Below are 17,365 nucleotides of genomic sequence, written 5' to 3' on the forward strand. Positions count from 1 at the left end.
TAAGGGCTCTGCGGGTGGGGGTGGCTGAGAAGGAGGGGGACCGGGGCACACCCAAGGCCCTCTTTCCCCAGATACTTCTGGAGGTTCAATGCATGTCTTTTGCCCCAATTTGAGAACTGCTGTTGAGATTCCTCCCCAGGCAGGAGGCTGAGGGAAACTCCCCGTGTCTGGAAAACCAGGGGTGTGGAGGGTGAAGGGGCCGGAGCAGGGGGCACCTACAGAGGGCCATGGAGGAGAGGCAGCCTTGCTGGAGGAGGCTGTGTGCTCACATAGGTCAAGCTTCCTGCCTGCTCGGACACATCCCTGCTATCTGTGTGTAATCTGTGAGCGGAGGGCTGAGGGTGTAGATCTATGAGTGCCTTGCCCCTGTGGTGAAGGAGAGTTCTAGTCGGGCAATCCAGAGACCTGGGAGTCAGAGCCTCTTTGATTTAGGCTTTGGGGAAAGGACATTAGCATCTCTGAGCAAGGAGGTTACTCACCCAGGGTTTGGCGGGCATTCTAGCTTGAATTCCTCCTCCCCAAATCCCTAGGAGGAAGCCCTAATGCTCAGCACTTCCAAACATGGCCTTATTTGGAGAAAGGGTCTTTACAGAGATCACGGAGTTAACATGAGGTCATCACGGTGGGTCCTGATCCAAGGGGACTTGCATCCTTATATAAAGAGGGAATTTGGACAGAGACACAGGGAAAGATGAGGAGAAGGGACTCGGGGAGAAGATGTCGTGCTGCTGGCCAAGACAGAGGCCAGAGCAGGTCCTCTGCACAGCCCTCGGAAGGGCTGGCCCTGCCCACACCTGGGTCTCAACTCCCAGCCTCGGAACTGAGAGACGGGGCATTTCTGTCACCGAAACCACTCCGTCTGTGGTACGGCATGGTGACAGCCCCAGGAGCCATGTGGCAGGGCTGCCCCGTGAGGACAGACGAAGTAAGGGATGGGGAAATACTCTGCAGACTGTGGGGAAATACTCTCCACACCCATATTTGCCTCTTCTTGTAGCTGCCCCGTTAGAGGACGGGATAGGTGTGTGTTTGTGAAACTTCGCCCAAAGCCACACACTCTGCTTACATGTATGGAGAAGAGACTGAGCTCCCTTCCCTGTTTTTGTCTCTGTCCCTCTCTGCTTTGTTATTAAAATCAGCATTGTGGACACAGAGGGTCCCTCTGTTGAGGCTGCACACCTCTTGTTTTACCAGGGGAGCATGGTTGGGGTGCCTGAGGGGGTCGCTCTGCTGAAAGTGGGGAGTGGGGAGGTGAAGACACCAGGTGATCTCAATAAACCCGAGGAGCAGCAATCCTCTTGGCCTAGACGTGGACACCAACGGCTTTAACAATGTTGAAGATGGACGAGGAGGTTGTGAGATCCCCAGGAGCTGGGCATGAGCCAGCATTCTGCATGATTCTCTTATCCAGTCCTTGTAGTTCCCCGGTGAAATGGAACTTTAGACCCACTGCACAGAGAACAAAGCCGAGGCATGACGGGAGTGATGAATCAGCCGTGGAAAACCCTGCAATTAGCTGGCAGAACCGGGATCCCAGCCCTGTTCTTTGCATGCTTAGCTCTGCCCTGCTCCTCCCTGGCCTTTCCTCCATGGCTTGTGTCCCCTGGGCCCTCCTGAACAGCGCTCCAAATCCATTTCTGCCTTCTACCCACTTAGGTCTTGCCTTGAATCTGGAGGGTGGGGGTCTCACCATTTCCACCCGGTCCACCTCTGGAGGGCTGGGCTTTGCGCCCTAAGGCTCCACACAGCCTCTGCTCATGACTGACTTGCTTGGTGAGGTTGTCCGCCTCATCCCCCAGACTCTTTGAGACAAAGGCACCGTGGCCAGGACTTAGAGTCATGTCTGACACAGCTCACCTAGCGACTCCAACAGGACAGTTGAGCCCCTCTCTGTTTTCCACTTTCCTTGAGAAGGGAAACAACCACAGGACCAAGCCCACAGCTTCTGGGGAAGCTGGGCTGGAAAACAAGGATGCCGTCAGCCAGCCCTGGTGATCACCGTGGTGGCTGTCACCATGGCGACGCCTGGCTGGCAGGGCCCCAGGGCCGTGGCAGGGCCTGGCTTGGCCACCCAGAGCGACGGAGGACGCGGGCTTACCTCTGTGATGCGCGGGTTGGTGCACCTGCTGTTGGCGCCCGACAGCTCCAGCCACTGGCTCTCATGCACCGGGCAGTGCTGCCGCAGGGTACACTGGCCCTGGCTCTGGCACCAGCCGCACTGGAAGTCCGGGTCCGCCTTGAGGCACAGCCCGCAGCTCTCCCGCATGGCTCCGCACTTATAGAGGTGAACTGCGGGCGAAGGGCAAGAGGTACTTTGGGGTGAGAGCGGGAGCAGAAGGGGCTGGGACCGTGGACGGGAGTGCAGTCCCCGCCTCGGAGGGTGAGCCACAAACAGCCTGGTTCCTTCAGCCATTGTGACCCAGAGAAGATCACAGGAGAACTTCGGGGCACGTCCTCGAAACTGGATTGGGAATGAGGCTCCCTCCAGAATCAGCAGGGCTCTTTCCCCGGGTCCTGCTCGCTCGGCCCCTCCCAGAGCCACTGCCCACAGGTGGGTCCAGACCTAGGAGGTCTCGGAGCAGGGGAGAGGCGAGGAGGGCAGGCTCAGAGCCGGAGGGAGGGATGGAATCGCAGGTGCCCTCGAACGCAGAGCCGCTCCTTCAGGCCGTCCTGCCTCCCCACCGGGGCCCCCTTCCTCACTCACCTCTGTTCTGAGCTGGGTTGTCAATGTTGAAGTGCCCGTTCCACACGACCGTCAGCTCCACCGGCAGGTTGTTGATCTCCATCCCTTCATAGGAATACTGCCGCCAGGTTGGGGGTAGGAACGAAAACAAGCTTGGGTCATGGAGATTTCTAGGGAGAGCCGGTTCTTCAGCCAGGGCCCCCAGGGGCGCTCCGGGGTAAGGACCTGCTGAACTGTGCGTGTGTCAAGCGCATGCGCGGGGGCACACGTGGGGAGGCGTGGCTTGTGGAATGCTGGGGGTGGGGGGGGCGGGTATCCTAAGGCAGGGGAGGGGCAGGCCTGGATGGGATACCCGTTGGGAAAGTGGATTCCCTAAGCAGATGAGAGCAAGCTCCTTGTTCCCCGTCCACGGAGGCTGGCTCCCACCAGCTGGGATTTCCCAGTGTCCTCCCTCATTGTCCAGGGGGGCCCCGCCATTAGGCCACCACCAGGCCCTTGATTCATTCGGGGAACCTTAATTTCTAGGTTAAGTTCACAGGGGGTGGGTGCTTTATCAAAGACCTGGAGAGGGCCGATCGACTCCCAGTGGGAGGCCATGGGTGCAGGCACTAGAAAGGAAGGGGCTGCACTCAGGGGCTGAGCTGATGGAGGGGAGGAGAGAGGGGAGCTGGGTGGGGCTTACAGGTGAGAAGGGAAATCCCGTGGACGCCCTGGGTGCCAAACCTGGGAATCTGGGTTGAGACTCCAAAGGCACTGGCTGGCTGGAAGAGGCCAGGCCCCGGCTCTGTGGCTGTCCATGGGGGAGCTGCCTCTACGCCTGCACAGGGTCCAAGCTGGGCCCTGCTTCCTTTCCCTGCTCTCCTCAGAGTCAGTGCCCCACCTGGCTGGGTCTCTGCCTTGGGACTGAGTTGAGGGGGCAGGGGGAAGTGGGCAGAGGGGCGAGAAGGTGGAGGGGGAGGTGCCAGCCCACCAATGTCTGCCCTCTGATAGCAGACACTTCTCAACCCCTAGAGAAGGAGAGTAGGTGGCAGGAACTCTCAACATGCCCATGGCAGCATTTCCAATTCCTACCTGGTGATTTTCTCATTATTCCACCAGATTCTGCCCTCCACAGGGGGTGGATGGAAGAATGGGAAGCAGACAGGTTTTCTGTCAAGGAGGGGCTGAGGGCTCACAATTTGCTAGAGGGGTTCAGTCCAGGAGACCTGGTTTGAAGTGGTATTTGCAGAGCCAAAGACTCTTAACTTAGTTGAACTTTGGAGGGGCTGGGAGTTGGGGGGTGTGAGGGATATTATGGAGGCAGCAGACGTCTCCTCCTCAGGGCTGGCCCGCTGCTAGTGCCTAAGATGAAGGGCAGCTACAGCACCCCAGGATTGCACAACTTGGGGGAGGTTCTCGGGGCCTGTCCCACTGCCTCTCCCCCTGGATCTTATTCATAGAGGTTTCTAAAGGGGATGATTGGAATCCCCAGGGAAATTGCCCTAATTCCCGAGTTACAGCACGTGCTTCAACGGGACGATGCCATGAGGCTGTCCTTACACACAACATCAGTGTGATCACATCCAGCCTTCTTCATCTACCCGAACACTACCAGATCTTTCCTTAACTCCCTGGAGACATGTGCCTAGGCCAGGGAGCCACGTTCAGGGTTTCCCCCACTGTGATGGTGGTTCGCACTGTACCATGCACCCTCTCATAGACTCTCTTGTGACCCATGACACCTGGGCCAGGACCAAGGTCTGGACTCAAGCCATAGAATAAAGCAAAGCTCCCAGCCCTACAGAAACAGCAGTGGGGCCTTTGATGAACGCTTAACTCAGCTGGTGATTCATAAACCTTTAGCCACGTAGAGCAGTAATCAGCTCCCCAGAGATTTTGTTCTTGCTTCTAGGTCAGACTAGGTCGCTCTAAGGCGTCCTGAGCTTTCTCGCAAAACCTCATCCTCTCTGGACTGGTGGTCCTCAGAGGGGTGTGTGGGCCCCATCCATGAGAATCATTTAGGGGGCCTCCATGCAGATCCCAGGGCCTCCCCCTAGACCCGCTGGACTGGGAGATGGGGATGCCTTTCAGACAAATCACTCTAGTGACTCTGCTGTTGCACAGAGCTGGAGAATCCCTACTCCCTGCAGAAAGGGTGTGCACGAGGGGTGTGCAGGAGTAAGAGAGAACACCTTTCTAGATCCTCCCCACCCCCAGCCAAGTTCCACTTCTTCTCCTTCCCATCTCCCTCCTTCAAAGCCCCAGGGCAGGTGCAGGAAAGGCTGGTTGCAGGCTCTTCTGGCCTCTACTCTAGGAAGGATGCTGGAGTGGGGTGCGGGTAGGGGGTAAGTCAGGACCCAAGCCTGGCTCCTGCTTCTCAGGCTGGGATGTGGTCAGGTCTGTGGAAGCAGCAGGTGGTGACCAGCGGCCCATCAGCCAAAAACCAATACATCCTACAGGCCTCTCTCAGGAAGGCCCTGAAATCCCCCAGAGAGCAAGGCAAGAAATTCTGCATATGTGTGCTTGCGTGTGTCTGGGTACACAAATGAGTTCACACGCAGCTGGCCTGTGAAGAGCTAAGAGCACAAATCTGTATGATCTGTGTGTTCAGATGTGTGTGCACACGCATGTGCACACACGCATGGCCGCAAAGGGATTCTGCTGGGACCCCCTATGAGCATGTGAGCTGATGATGTAAGTCTCAGTTTCCCCATATGTCAGGTGGGATTAGAAACAGTGCATACGTAACGGGACCCTTCGGAGGGTGAGAGGTAACCGTCATTGCTCCGAGCACAGCCCCGTCACATAGCCTGAATGCTCCAATATTACTATGTTTTATGTCTATGCGTATACATTTGGGGATGCTGTCCAAAAATATGTTTGTGTTTCCTGTGTTTATGTTTATGTGAAGTAATAATAGCAGACACTTATGGAGTGTTTACACACCAGACCCTCGTACATATGGAGACGTGTGCATACGAGAATGCTTGTGTGTTCTGGAGTGCATGTGTGTGTTTACATGCCTTCACTTTTTGAGGAAAATGGAAAATCAAAGACATCAAGGCTCAGAATATGCCGGGCATGGCTTTATCATTTTATCACCCATCCTGACTATGAAATATTGGTCAGTGGGGTGGGGGAATCCAACAGAAACCCTGGGTTCGTGATGGTAGAAGAAGGTGTGACAAAGAGGTCTCAGAGGAGAGCAGAGAAGGAAAAGAGGCACCGACTATGAAATCTGTCTATGGGATCCTGACTATGAAATATTATAGAAGTCATTAACCCTGGGTTCTCCCCACCACCGCCACCGTCTCTAGGGAGGTCACTTCCATTCCTGGAGGCTCTCTCCCCAGGACATGCATTCTGCAGGGGGAGGGGGCTGACAGCTGGGGAGCCTGGACCACTGGCTCCCATCCCCCAGGACTCCCACCTCTGCTGCACTTAGCATTGACAGAGCTCTCTGTAATCAGCGGGCAGTTAATCGGCACAAAACCCAGAGCTGAGGAGAGAGTGTTTCAGGCTCTCCGGGGCCAGGAGGTTAAGTGTCTCAATCAAGGTCTGGCAGCGCCACAGCCCAGCTCGGGGGTGACGTTGCCCATTACCTTGGGAAAGCGTGAACCTCTCTCTTGGAAAGCAAAGACAAGACCTATATAATTCGGATGTTCTTTCCTCGAACTGTTCCCTATTCTGAGCTCTGTGATATGGTGTTGAAAAATGCTACCATTCAGGAGGACAGATCTGAACAATGGAAAAAAGAAACATGTGTATGCTTCGTGCCCCTCTCCAGGACCCCGGAGGGCTTAGCAGACCCACTGCCAGGCGTGTTCCAGGAAAGCAGGGCGGTGCGGGCGGGGGCCAGTAACCTCCCCACTGGTCTCTTCAACCTTGTTTTGCAGGAGGTAAATTGGGACACCAGGAGAAGATGGGAGGCTACTGTGGGCTGGTGGGAGCCGGGCCTAGAGCTGGCTGCCCCCTGCGGCCGACGTGCTCTCCTGATTGCCAGTGACTGGCGGGGCGGGTCCTGGGCACTATTATTAGTAGCACTTGTCATTTCCCTGGAGCCTTGGTCTAAAGGAGGCCAAGGAGCCCCACAGTTGCTCCTCCCTCTGACTGCTGCCTGTGAGCTGCCCTGTTTTCCTTCCACGGCCCCTCCCCCAGGGCTAGGGCGATGGCCCTGAGCCTGTCCCTGAAATGTGGTCTGGAGGTGACCTGCCTGTCCACCCAGCCCGGGATCACACCCACGAGGAGTTTTTCGGTGCCTCTTTTCCTTCTCTGCTCTCCTCTGAGACCTCTTTGTCACCCACATTCTTCTACTATCATGAACCCAGGGTTTCTATTGGATTCCCCCGCCCCACTGACCAATTCCAGAAAGCTCAGGGACGGAGGAAGTGAAACAACAGGACTCTTCCCACAGTCCTCTCTGAGGCGCATCAGGCCTTATTCCTGGGGATGGCACTCAGGCTGGGTATAAAGAGCTCAGTTGCTATTTCTTGCCCAATCTTGGATGGGGGTTGGGGTGTGTGTGTGTTATGAAGCTGGATTCAAGTTCTGAGTTGGCTGCTTCCTTGCTGTGTGACCTGGGGCTGGTCACATTGCTCTCTTTGGGATGCAGAGATCCCCTCGTCACAGAATCAAGTATAGACACTCTCTCAGGTCTCTTCCTGCCCTGAGACTAGGTTGTCCTCCATAACTATGGGAAAGGAGGCTTGGCCCTGCCTATGACCTTGAAGTGTTTTAAGGAAGTCCCTGGGCGGTGAGTGGCATCCTGGCCCAGACCAGCATTTCCACTGGGATCCCTGCAAAGAGAGGCTTCTGGGAAAAGTCAGACCTGAGCCCTTCTGGATTGCATGATTCCAGGGGGTCCTGAGAGTTAGAGGCGACCTTTCCTGGAATCTACCCTTTGTGGGGTACACCCCCTGTTGCCTCCATTTCTAAGACCTTAAAATGGTACAGAAAAAACTTGCCCATCACCTTCCTCACAAGAGTATTGAAATTAAAAAGGCCAAGCTGCTTTGGGAGCAGCAACCTTGGGTCCTGTGAACCAGCCCCTGGTGGGTGGGGGGCCTCAGATGCTGGCACAGGTACCCCCAACAGGGTACCCTGGACAAGGGGACCCATCCACCTGTCAGGGTTCCATTTTGTGCCTTTGTCTGCAAGAGGCTCCAATGCTGCCCCCACAGTCAGGACAATGTGACCCCGAGTGGGTTCATTCACGGAGCCGGGCTTCACTCGGAGTGCTGTGGACAATGGGTCCCAAAGCACTGAGTTCTGACAAGAAGTATATAGGATGAACTCAGGCAGCAATATGGGGAGAACCTCATCTATTCAGCTGAGCCCGATGAAGCCCGGGCCCGTGAGGCCCAGTCTTGTATTGTCTCGGGAAACAGGGGCTCAATCACCAGAGGCCACAACTCTGTCCTCCCTCCTGACACCTCCGGGACCAGATTCCCTGGGGCAGCGTCTCTGACAAAACAGACTTTCCTCTATGGCCTAAACCCCTATCTGCCTCCCACTGACTCACATGTGGTGCTCCGGCTTTTTCTTCCCACACGAACTAACTTATTTGGGAAAGAAGCACTTGAGCCAAACCCTTGGGGCTGGTCCGGTTGGCCTCAGGATTGATGAGGAAACAGGAGGTGTTTAATATCCCATTTGCTTGCAGGTTTAATCTGGAATGCTGCAGAAATCTGCCAAACAGCCTGGCTGCCAGGACAGGGGAAAGATGTGCATGTGGGAGCTGTTGGGACACATCTGGGGTTCCTGAGGCTGGGCCATCAATTGTTAGTTCGGTCCCTGCAATGCTGAGTGACCTTGGGCAAGCATGTCTGCCTCTCTGAGCTCCATTTACTCCTAGACTTTTTCCTGCAGGGAGAGTGAGGTGCGCCCATGAACTGCTTTGTCCAGTACTCTCCTGGGCGTACATCACATCCCCAGATACAGTCACCATATACGAGTCCCCAGCAGCAACGGGAAGGGTGAAGGGGAGGCAGAAGGACATAGGAGGAGCCCCTGACTCCAGCCTGGCCCCTTAGCTAGCTGGGAGACCTTAGTGGGGCACGCTGCATGGTACCCAGGAGTCAGGTGACAGACGGGGGCTGCTGGCCCATCATTGGTGGGGCATGGACCTGTTGTGGATTCTTTAAACACTGGGCAGGTCTGTGCTGATCTGAGCAGCACCCTTCTGGCTAGTTCCCTCCTGTTCCTCTGCTCCCTTTGCAGGTGTCTAGTCGGTCTCCGAAGCCTCTGTGCTGGGAGATGGCCTCTATGTAGGTCTAAAGGCAGCAGTGGGCCTTTGCAGCGTCAAAGGAGGCACACTGGCCAGCCATGGTGGGAGGGCAGGGGCCCAGGGACTCCAGAGTATGTCTCAGGAAGGAGGAGGGACAGGAGCCTAGGATGCCCTGTAAATACCTCTGCCCACAAACAGTGCTCAGCAGCCCCGGGGCTTGTCCCCAAGCCACTGCTGACATTTGGTGATCTCAGAGCCCAGAGCACTCTGCTGGGGCGAGCGTCTGAGGCTGCATGGGGGCAAGCAGGTTTGGAGGGAGCAGTTCTGTGGGTGTTCGGAGAAACCCTGCTGAGCTGAGCAGACCTGGCTCTGGAGAGGATCAAGGAAGGGGGGGAAGTGGGCGGGGCCACTCGCAAAGGCCAGGGCTCAGGAAGCCCAGGAGGGGCAGGGCGGGGCACTCACGGAGGTGTTCTGGCACTGCACGCTGGAGCTGTTGAAGCGCAGGGCGGGCACCCTCTGCTCCATGCCCTGGATGTTGAGAATGCATTCGTACCCGCGCTGCCCGGACTGTGGCTGCGGGAGGTTCTTGGCCTTCAGAGTGATGGGCTTGATCACCTCCACCGGGACCAGGAGCTTGTCCACTCTCAGCAGCTGGGGGCAGTCCTGGAGAGACAGCACAGCTTGGGCTGGGGAGCGGGAAGCGGAAGGCGCAGGAGCTTTTCCACACACAGCCCAGATGTCTGCCCTGCTCCACCTTCCCTCGGAAATACCCACAGAAGGTTCTAGACACTGCTGCCCATCCCTGGCCTCTATGTGAGGGGGAACGGGTCCGAGAAATCCCAGATCCCACTGTCACCGTCTGGGGGGGCCACTTCTCACTGAAGTTGTCCCCTGACCTCTTTGGGTTCCATTTTAATGCCCTCTGGACTCTTGGTTGTCTTCTCCCAGGCCCCCTGCCACGCTAGCAGAGACCGACTCTGCCCCACGTTGGGCTGATGACCCCTGTGCTTCAGTCCTAGGCTGCCAAGAGTAGGGGCCGAGACACGCACCAGAGCAGCTCTGCAGTGAGCCCTGAGCCCCAGCTCTGGAAGGTGGGTCTTGACCACAGCAGGAGGGCCCAGGATGGTCCTCCATGCGTGGCTGAGTTGGGCAGTTGGGAATATTCGGGAATGAGCTCCAGAGACCTTTTAAAATCCAGAAGCTTCTGACTGCACTCTGCAGCCCCTGACCCTGAGGAAATGCCCCTCAGAGCAGATGCACATGGGGCACCTCTGGGATGCTAGCGAATGAGCACACATCCTTCAGGCTGGAGTGGGGCCCAGAGAACCTTGAGGGATGGGGAAAACGACTGGGCCCTTTTCCCCCGAGGTCGTCAGCTATGTCCAGGGAGGGCTGTGGGGAAAAATGAGGTCAAATACAGAGTGTGGGTGCTCTGCCCTCTGTCCGCAGGTGGGGGCTGACACGTAGCTGGATTCTGAGGACCTGGGTGGAGAAGAGTCAGGAATGCCAGGCCTGATGGGCATAGGCAGGAGTGACGCCTTCTGCAGATACAAGCAGGGCCTGGACCACCCCCTCCCACCCCATGTCAGGCAAGTCCCAGCATCCCGCTGATGACTCCCGTTATGGCACTGTTAGGGTCATGCTGAACCAGATGGCTTCTGGGCAGACTGGCCATCAAAAGCAGGGTGCACGCAGCTTTCTAAGGATGCAGCTCTGGGCAGGGGCTGCTGTCCTGTAACCCCAGCCCTCCTGCCCAGCAGAGCAAGGCAGAAAGGAGCTGTGGGGGAACGCTGGACCGGGGGGTGGGTCTCAGGCACTCAGGCAGCTGGCAGCTGTCCCTCCTGGGTCTGCAGGCAAACTGGAGCCCCTTCTGTCGTTAAAAGTGGGGAGGGAGACGACCCGCATTCTAGTGGCCGCCACGCTTCTGACAATTTAGGGAACCTGAGCACATCGCACCCCTACTTGGAGACAACTTCCTTATCCATCAATCAGATGGGATCTGAGGACCCATTCAGCTCTTCCCAGTCCTGGTTCTGAGATTCGGGGTGGTCTCACCTCTGCCCTTCCTGATTACCCTGGGGCCTTACTACAGGAGAGCAGATGTCCCAGGCCCACTCAGCGAACCCATTCCCTCCTTCCGGGTGCCCGTACATTTATTCTGCAAAGCAGCTAGCAGTGGCCTGGCAGACCCCGCTGTCTCTCACTTCTGGATATGTCCCCCAAAGAACTGAAAGCAGAGACTAGAACAGATCCTTGTTCACCCCTGTTCATAGCAACATTACTCACCACAGCCAAAAGGTGGGAGCCACCCAAGCGTCCATCAGCGGACGTATGGATAAGCAACACGTGACATATACTGACAATGGAGTATGATTCTGTCTTAAAAGGAAGGAAATCTTCACGCACGTTACAGTGTGACTGAATCTGAAAACATTATACTAAGTGAAATAAGCCAGTCACAATAGGACAACAGATCACGAGATCCACTCATATGAAGCACCTAGAATAATCAAATGTATAGAGACAGAATGGTAGTTTCTGGGGAGTCAGTGTTTAACGGGGACAGGGTTTCGGTTGGGGATGATGACAGTGTTCTGGAGACGGATAGTGGCGATGGTTGCACAACAGTGTGAATGTGCTTAATACCACCGAACGGTGCTTAAAACTGGTGAAGATGATAGGTTTCATGTGTGTGTTCTTCCACAATTAAAAATCACTGAAAACACAGAGGAGCAGCAGGAGGGTTGAGATGGAGGGGAGCAATGACCTGGGCACATGGCCTCGGGATCCCACATGGAGAGGGTCTTAACAGCTCCATCCTGTGCCCCCACCTCGGCCGCCACCTCAGCAACCTCCCACCCCCCTCACTCCCCAGCACCGGCCCCAGCAAGATGAGAATGCAGGACCCAGAGCAGGGAGTTTCAAGCCAGAGGGTCCTGACTGCACTTTCTCCTTTTCCTGAGGCCCTGGGGCAGCTCTCCTCTGCCTCAAGCATTCCCAAGCCTGCCCTCCCCTCCTGCTCCATCCACATCGGCACTGTCAGGGAGCTGGGTCTATGGTTGCGTTTGGAGGAAGAGAAGTCGTGCATGGCTGGCTCCCACCGCCTACAGCAAAATGTTATTCCCGTCCATGAACAATGCTCAGGAGATGTCTGGAATCTGGGAGTCCTCTGGACCAACCTAATGGATCCACCCTGCTTTTCAAAGGAGAAACTGAGGCAGGGAGCGGAAACATGGCTTAGCGGCAGCAGATGTGTTGGCCGCTGAAGAAGGTAACTGCCAACCCACTCTATCTCCTCCCCTTAATGAAAGAGGCAAGTTCCTACTGGTAGACCGGGACCCCCTCAGGAGAAAGTGGTGGGTCTGGAAGGATCTCCTGGAGGTCCCGCTATATCCTCCTGTGGGAATGGGACATTGCCTGGGGCTGGGCTGCTCCAAGTCCAGGACCTGGGCAGACCCATAAGACTCTCTCCCCCGTAAGATTCTCACTGAGGCTTGGCGCACGTTCTTTAATGAGTCCTGATTGCCAGTGGCCCCATAAAGGCTTAGTTTGCATATAAAAAGGTTGGCAGGTCTGAGAGTAAGTTCATTAATAATAATTGGAGAGGCCCACGGCTGGGCCGGGCCCATTTTCCTCTGGTGGCACTGATGGTTGACCCCAGTGTCCCTCCTAATTGAAATGTAAAATGGCAATTTTTCTGTAGGCAGCAAGGCATGAAGGGACGGTCGCCACCACACTGTCCCCTCCTTCCACCCCGCTTCTCAGATCCTGACCTGCCTCGCCCTGAGATTCCAGGTGTAAAACCACCTCTAAGGCTAAGTCTCGTGGGAAGTGGCAGAGAAACCACCATTCTCTCTGAGTTGGGTCCCAAGACCTCACTTCCAAGTACCTCCACCAAGGCCTGGGGCTCAGGCAATCACCTTTGAGAGTCCTTCGCTAAACTAGCTGGGGAGTCTCAAAACGGAACACAAGCCTGTCTTCCTCCTGCTCATTTCAGAGCCTTTAAACGCTCTAATCATTGCTTGGCTTAATTCTAAGTGGGGATTAAAAACTCCTCCTCCAAAGAGCTTTTGGTGTGTGTGGTGGGGGGGTGCAGGGGTAGTTCCCATGAACTACCACCTATAAAGCATCTGATACAGAGGGAACAAGCATTCAACAAATGTTTGCTTCTCCTCGTCTCCCGCTGCCCAGTTCAGGCTGCACCTGTTCCCCCATCTACTCCCTGTTCCTACATCACTGCTGAAGGATCCATCTCCTCCACTCCCGCCTCTGTGTGCTTTTCCACCAATACCCCATCAGCTCCCATAGTCCAGCTTTTCCCCCTTCTAGACTTCAGAGCCTGATGACTTCAACAGCTCCAAATGTCCAAGACAGAAGGAAACAGGGACAGAAGCCCCATGTCTGTCCACTGCTCTTCTAACAACAGTCCCCTCTTCTGGAAGGTGACAGCCTACAGCAGCATGTGCTCTGTGCTCTGAGATGGGATCTCTGCCGGCCAGCCATGTGGCTTCGGGCAAGTCCCTCAGACCTTCTGGGTCTCCTCGGCCACAGAATGAAGAGGCTGGTTTAAATTCAGTGAGTTCTATGGTCCTAGGTCTATTATTAACCCAATAGATGGCTTGGGACACACCATTATACAGCCTTTCTGTAAAGGCTTTCTAAAGCTCAGTTTTCCCATCTCTAGAGCTGATCTAGCTCTGGGTGTGACATTCAAACACGGATCAGCTGCACGAACACTGGAAGGGGCTGGTTGGTGAAGGGACCTTCTGGAAGGGGCCATTTATCTCCCAGTAGGGAAGTATTTTAATATTTTAGTAACTGGCCCATGGCTACTGGTACAGTTAGGCAGTGAGTGGTGCTTTCATGATTCTAGCACAAGGGGTTCGTGGATGGCAATCTACCCCTTCCATCACCTTCCACATGCTTTCCTGTTTGCTATCTTGTTTCACAGCCCAATACGTCTAACTGCCCCCACGTTCATGACAAAGGACCCAAGGACACCAATTACCTCATTCAGTTCCCACAATGATGAACACAATATTTTCATCTGATCATCTTCCTGACTTTTGTCCCCAGATGATGCTCAAGGCCCCCATACAGAATTCCTCAAAGACACAACCCTCTTCTCTTTTTCAAGGAAGAGAGTTCTCCGAGCTATCACGTGACGGGGCCAGCTCTCCGAGGTGGAAAGCACCTGCATTTAACAAGATTACGTGGACACAAACGCATACATTCGGAGCCAGATTCCCTTGGAGCCTGTTCTGCCTATGGCGACACTCTGCAGTCGTAAGAAGTGCGGGTTGAGAGTGGCAGTGGTTTGCGATGCAAGGAAATCTTGAACGTCCTGGCTTTCAGGTGCTGGCTGCAGGGGGGCCCCAGGTCAACTGCCCAGCCCCACGCATGTTTTTGGTTTTCCCTGAAATGCACGTAGAAGTAAAGAGAGCACTGCTAATTCCAGGGAGCAGGAACATCATGTCAAAGTTTGAAAGCAAAAAGAGGCCTTTCCATCCGCAGTGTCCAGCCTACCAGTGGCGGCTTTATAGAGAGGTTTTAATGCGTATTTAAATAATTGAACAAGGACACAAAGCGTGCTGCTGAGCTGAGAGAGAAAACACTGCCCTTAGGGCTGGTGCTGCCTGGGGAAGGGGGCGGGAGGTCTGTGGATTTACAGCCCCTGGTGTGCGTACATGATGAGGGCCCTAACTCTCTGGTTGTTACAGCAACACTGGGGAACTGTGAAGCTCTAGGGGAGCACGGGGCAGGGGTGGCACCTAGGGGCAGCAAAGGAATAAATGATTTGCGGGGCACAGCTCTAGCCACAATGTTACCTCGGCCCCCATCAATTCCAAAGAAGCCAGCCCTAGCCCTAACCAACCCTCCCTCCTAAATTTACACTCACCTTCCCAGACCTGTGGCGTGCAATACAAAAATCTAACGCGCCATATATTTTCTTGCTGTTGCCCAAGTTTATAATGCCATTAGTGTGATCTACGATGGGCTGGTTTATGGAGAGAGCAACGTAATAATACAGAAAGGAAATACCCATAACCTCAAGGGGGGGTGGGGCAGACGAGATTGATGGAAAGTGCAATTGTCTGGAGACACAGCAGTCCGGAAATGGAGACCTGGAGTGGGGGGTGGCGCGCGGGTTAGAAGCAAGTTCTTTGGCTACGTTTGGCTTTGTTTTCTCAAAGGAGGGTGAAGGGCATGGCAAGGGTGGTTTTGTTCCCTTGGGTCGGGCCCCAGGAAGGGTTCTTCTTGCCAGAATCACTGACAAGGTAGTTGACCCGATTTCCCTCCAGAGTCCCGTGGGGGGTAAATGCCTTTGGGTTGCCCGGTCTCAGTCCAGGGGCTTGGACCCTGCCCACCCTGCTGGCTCTTTGTTCTTGGAGAAGACTGACCATGGGGGCTGGCAGACATTATGATTCCCATGTTGTCTACAGATGCATGTCTGGGGCGTGGGGGTGGGAGGGAATATGGGAAGAACCTTTCCAGCACTGTTTTGGAAATCAGATAGAATTCATTTTGCCTCTTCTGATCATATGCCTGCTCCCTGGAGGAGATGCTGTTTGAACTTCTAGCAAAGCGGGCCTGTAGGAGCTTTCTCTCCAAGCCCGTGCACCGTGGGCCTTCCTAGCAAAGCCCATCTGGTCTGATGCCCAGGGAACAGCTTCAGCAGCTGATTTTGCTTTTTAGTTTAGATGAGAGATAACAGTAAAATCGTCTATGGAGGATAAATTCTTGTTAGTGGATTTTCTTTTCCATGCAAGTTCACCTTTCTTCCTTGTGGATCACCTTTATTAGTGTGTGGGCCTGAAGGGGGCTCCTGCCATGGAGCCTGGGGATTCCAAAGCCATTCAGGGACCAGAGCCCCTTCCCACCTGGTAGAGGTGGGGATGTGTCCCCGTTAACAGCTGTCGCCAGGAAAGGCTATTCCATTGGAAAGAAGGAATCTCTCCCGACTCTGGGAGAACTGGGCCGAGAGCAGAAGACTCACCTCACATTGGCCTTCCTCACCTTCCTCTCTCGTTTCTCTTTGGTACCCAGGATCTGGCAGCTGATCTAAAGACCCAGCCTTGTGATTGTGATGCCATCATTAGTGGAAACAAAATCGTTCCTTGTAACTGGAATATAGTTACTACAAACAACGTATGTTTATTGGGCATTCTATTTCTAAGAATTGTAATTACACTAGAATACTTGTCATTAATATAATTACAACAATGATCGACCAGTGCTCTGTTCCAGACCAATAACTTCACCTGAATGCACTCTTTGTTCGGGGTGGAGGGAAAGAGGTAATTCAACATCTCTGGCGACAGTCAACAAAGCCAGGGTTGAAACGGGAAGACACAGGGATGAAAGCCTTCCTGGGGATACAAGATGGTGCTGGGGCAATGCAGAGCCCCCTGGCAGTCTCCCTCTTGACTGACAAAAGGACACTCTCTGCGTCCCCAAACTCAGATGTTGAAAGGCAATGAAAGCCTGGAGACTTCCAGAAGAACCTCTGGGCCTGACTCGCCCTTTTTCCCTATGGGGATGAGTCAGGGCCTGGATGTCCAGGGGAGCCTCCTGCCCTGAGGCTAAGCAGCAGTCACCCTGGTAGCTGGGACAGGAAACCACCGCCTGGACCTGAGCACTCATTGTCCAAGACCACTTCTTGGGCATGGACCGCCCCTTGGTGCTTTCCAGCTTCCTTCCACTTACTATTAGAGAACATTAGAGATCATGGAGACCAATGGTTCCATTTCACCCAACTCTAAATGCAGACTACAGATGTCTTAGGCACCTTGGAAGCTCTCGCAATGCCTCCATATGGGAAAAGCTCAGGAACTGGGTAATGGAGGATGAAATGTGACCCCCAGGGGAAGCTTGGACTACCAGACTCTTCCCCTGGCAGGTGGAGGGAACCCTTGTGTCTGGGGGCTTCTATAAAATCACCTTTCAAATGTCTGCTTTTCTTTCTTTATGCCTTATTCCTGCTACTCTCTCCCTAGAAACAAAAATATAGAGAACAAAATAACAACATAAAAAAGTAGTCACCTTAATTCCATTAGCATCCAGGGGCTTTCTTCTCAAGCTCTGAGCACAATGGCCTCCTTCCATGACCCCAGATGGCTGGACCAGTCAAGAGCCCACAACTATTTATTACTTCTTTCCCCTTTGGTGCATACCCCAGGAAGATGCCACAACCATGACCATCATGAAGTGGTCTTGTCTGGATTCTTCTCTGTGTTATACTCAAAATGGCCCCAGTATTGAGGTGGGAAGAAAGCAGTCCCCAAACTTGGACCAGAGACACAGCCTCAGAGCCTCCCTTTCTTAGACTAAATAAACATCCAGGAAAAAGAAGAGCAAAAGTGACTTCCACTCAGTGATGATGAGGGAGGCATGGTATTTCAAGTTCCCTGGGAGCCTCTCACTCTAATGGCCTGCCCTGCTCACCATAACAGACCTCAGGGGAAATGGACAGTGTC

At 54.5% G+C, this 17,365-nt stretch overlaps 1 protein-coding gene across 1 annotated transcript in view; it reads right to left on the reverse strand.

Moving 5' to 3' along the window:
• The window catches only part of PLXNA4 (plexin A4), a 424,221-nt gene that overhangs the window by 69,832 nt on the left and 337,024 nt on the right, over positions 1-17,365 (reverse strand). Inside the window, exons 10-12 of the mRNA XM_059171885.1 lie at positions 9,351-9,551; positions 2,705-2,801; positions 2,099-2,289 (exon numbers count right to left, since the gene is read on the reverse strand). Of these exons, the coding sequence (XP_059027868.1) occupies positions 2,099-2,289; positions 2,705-2,801; positions 9,351-9,551 (489 nt within the window). The remainder of the gene's footprint in view (positions 1-2,098; positions 2,290-2,704; positions 2,802-9,350; positions 9,552-17,365) is intronic.

This window comes from Mustela lutreola, chromosome 4 (assembly GCF_030435805.1).
Source record: "Mustela lutreola isolate mMusLut2 chromosome 4, mMusLut2.pri, whole genome shotgun sequence".
Taxonomy (NCBI): Eukaryota; Metazoa; Chordata; class Mammalia; order Carnivora; family Mustelidae; genus Mustela; species Mustela lutreola.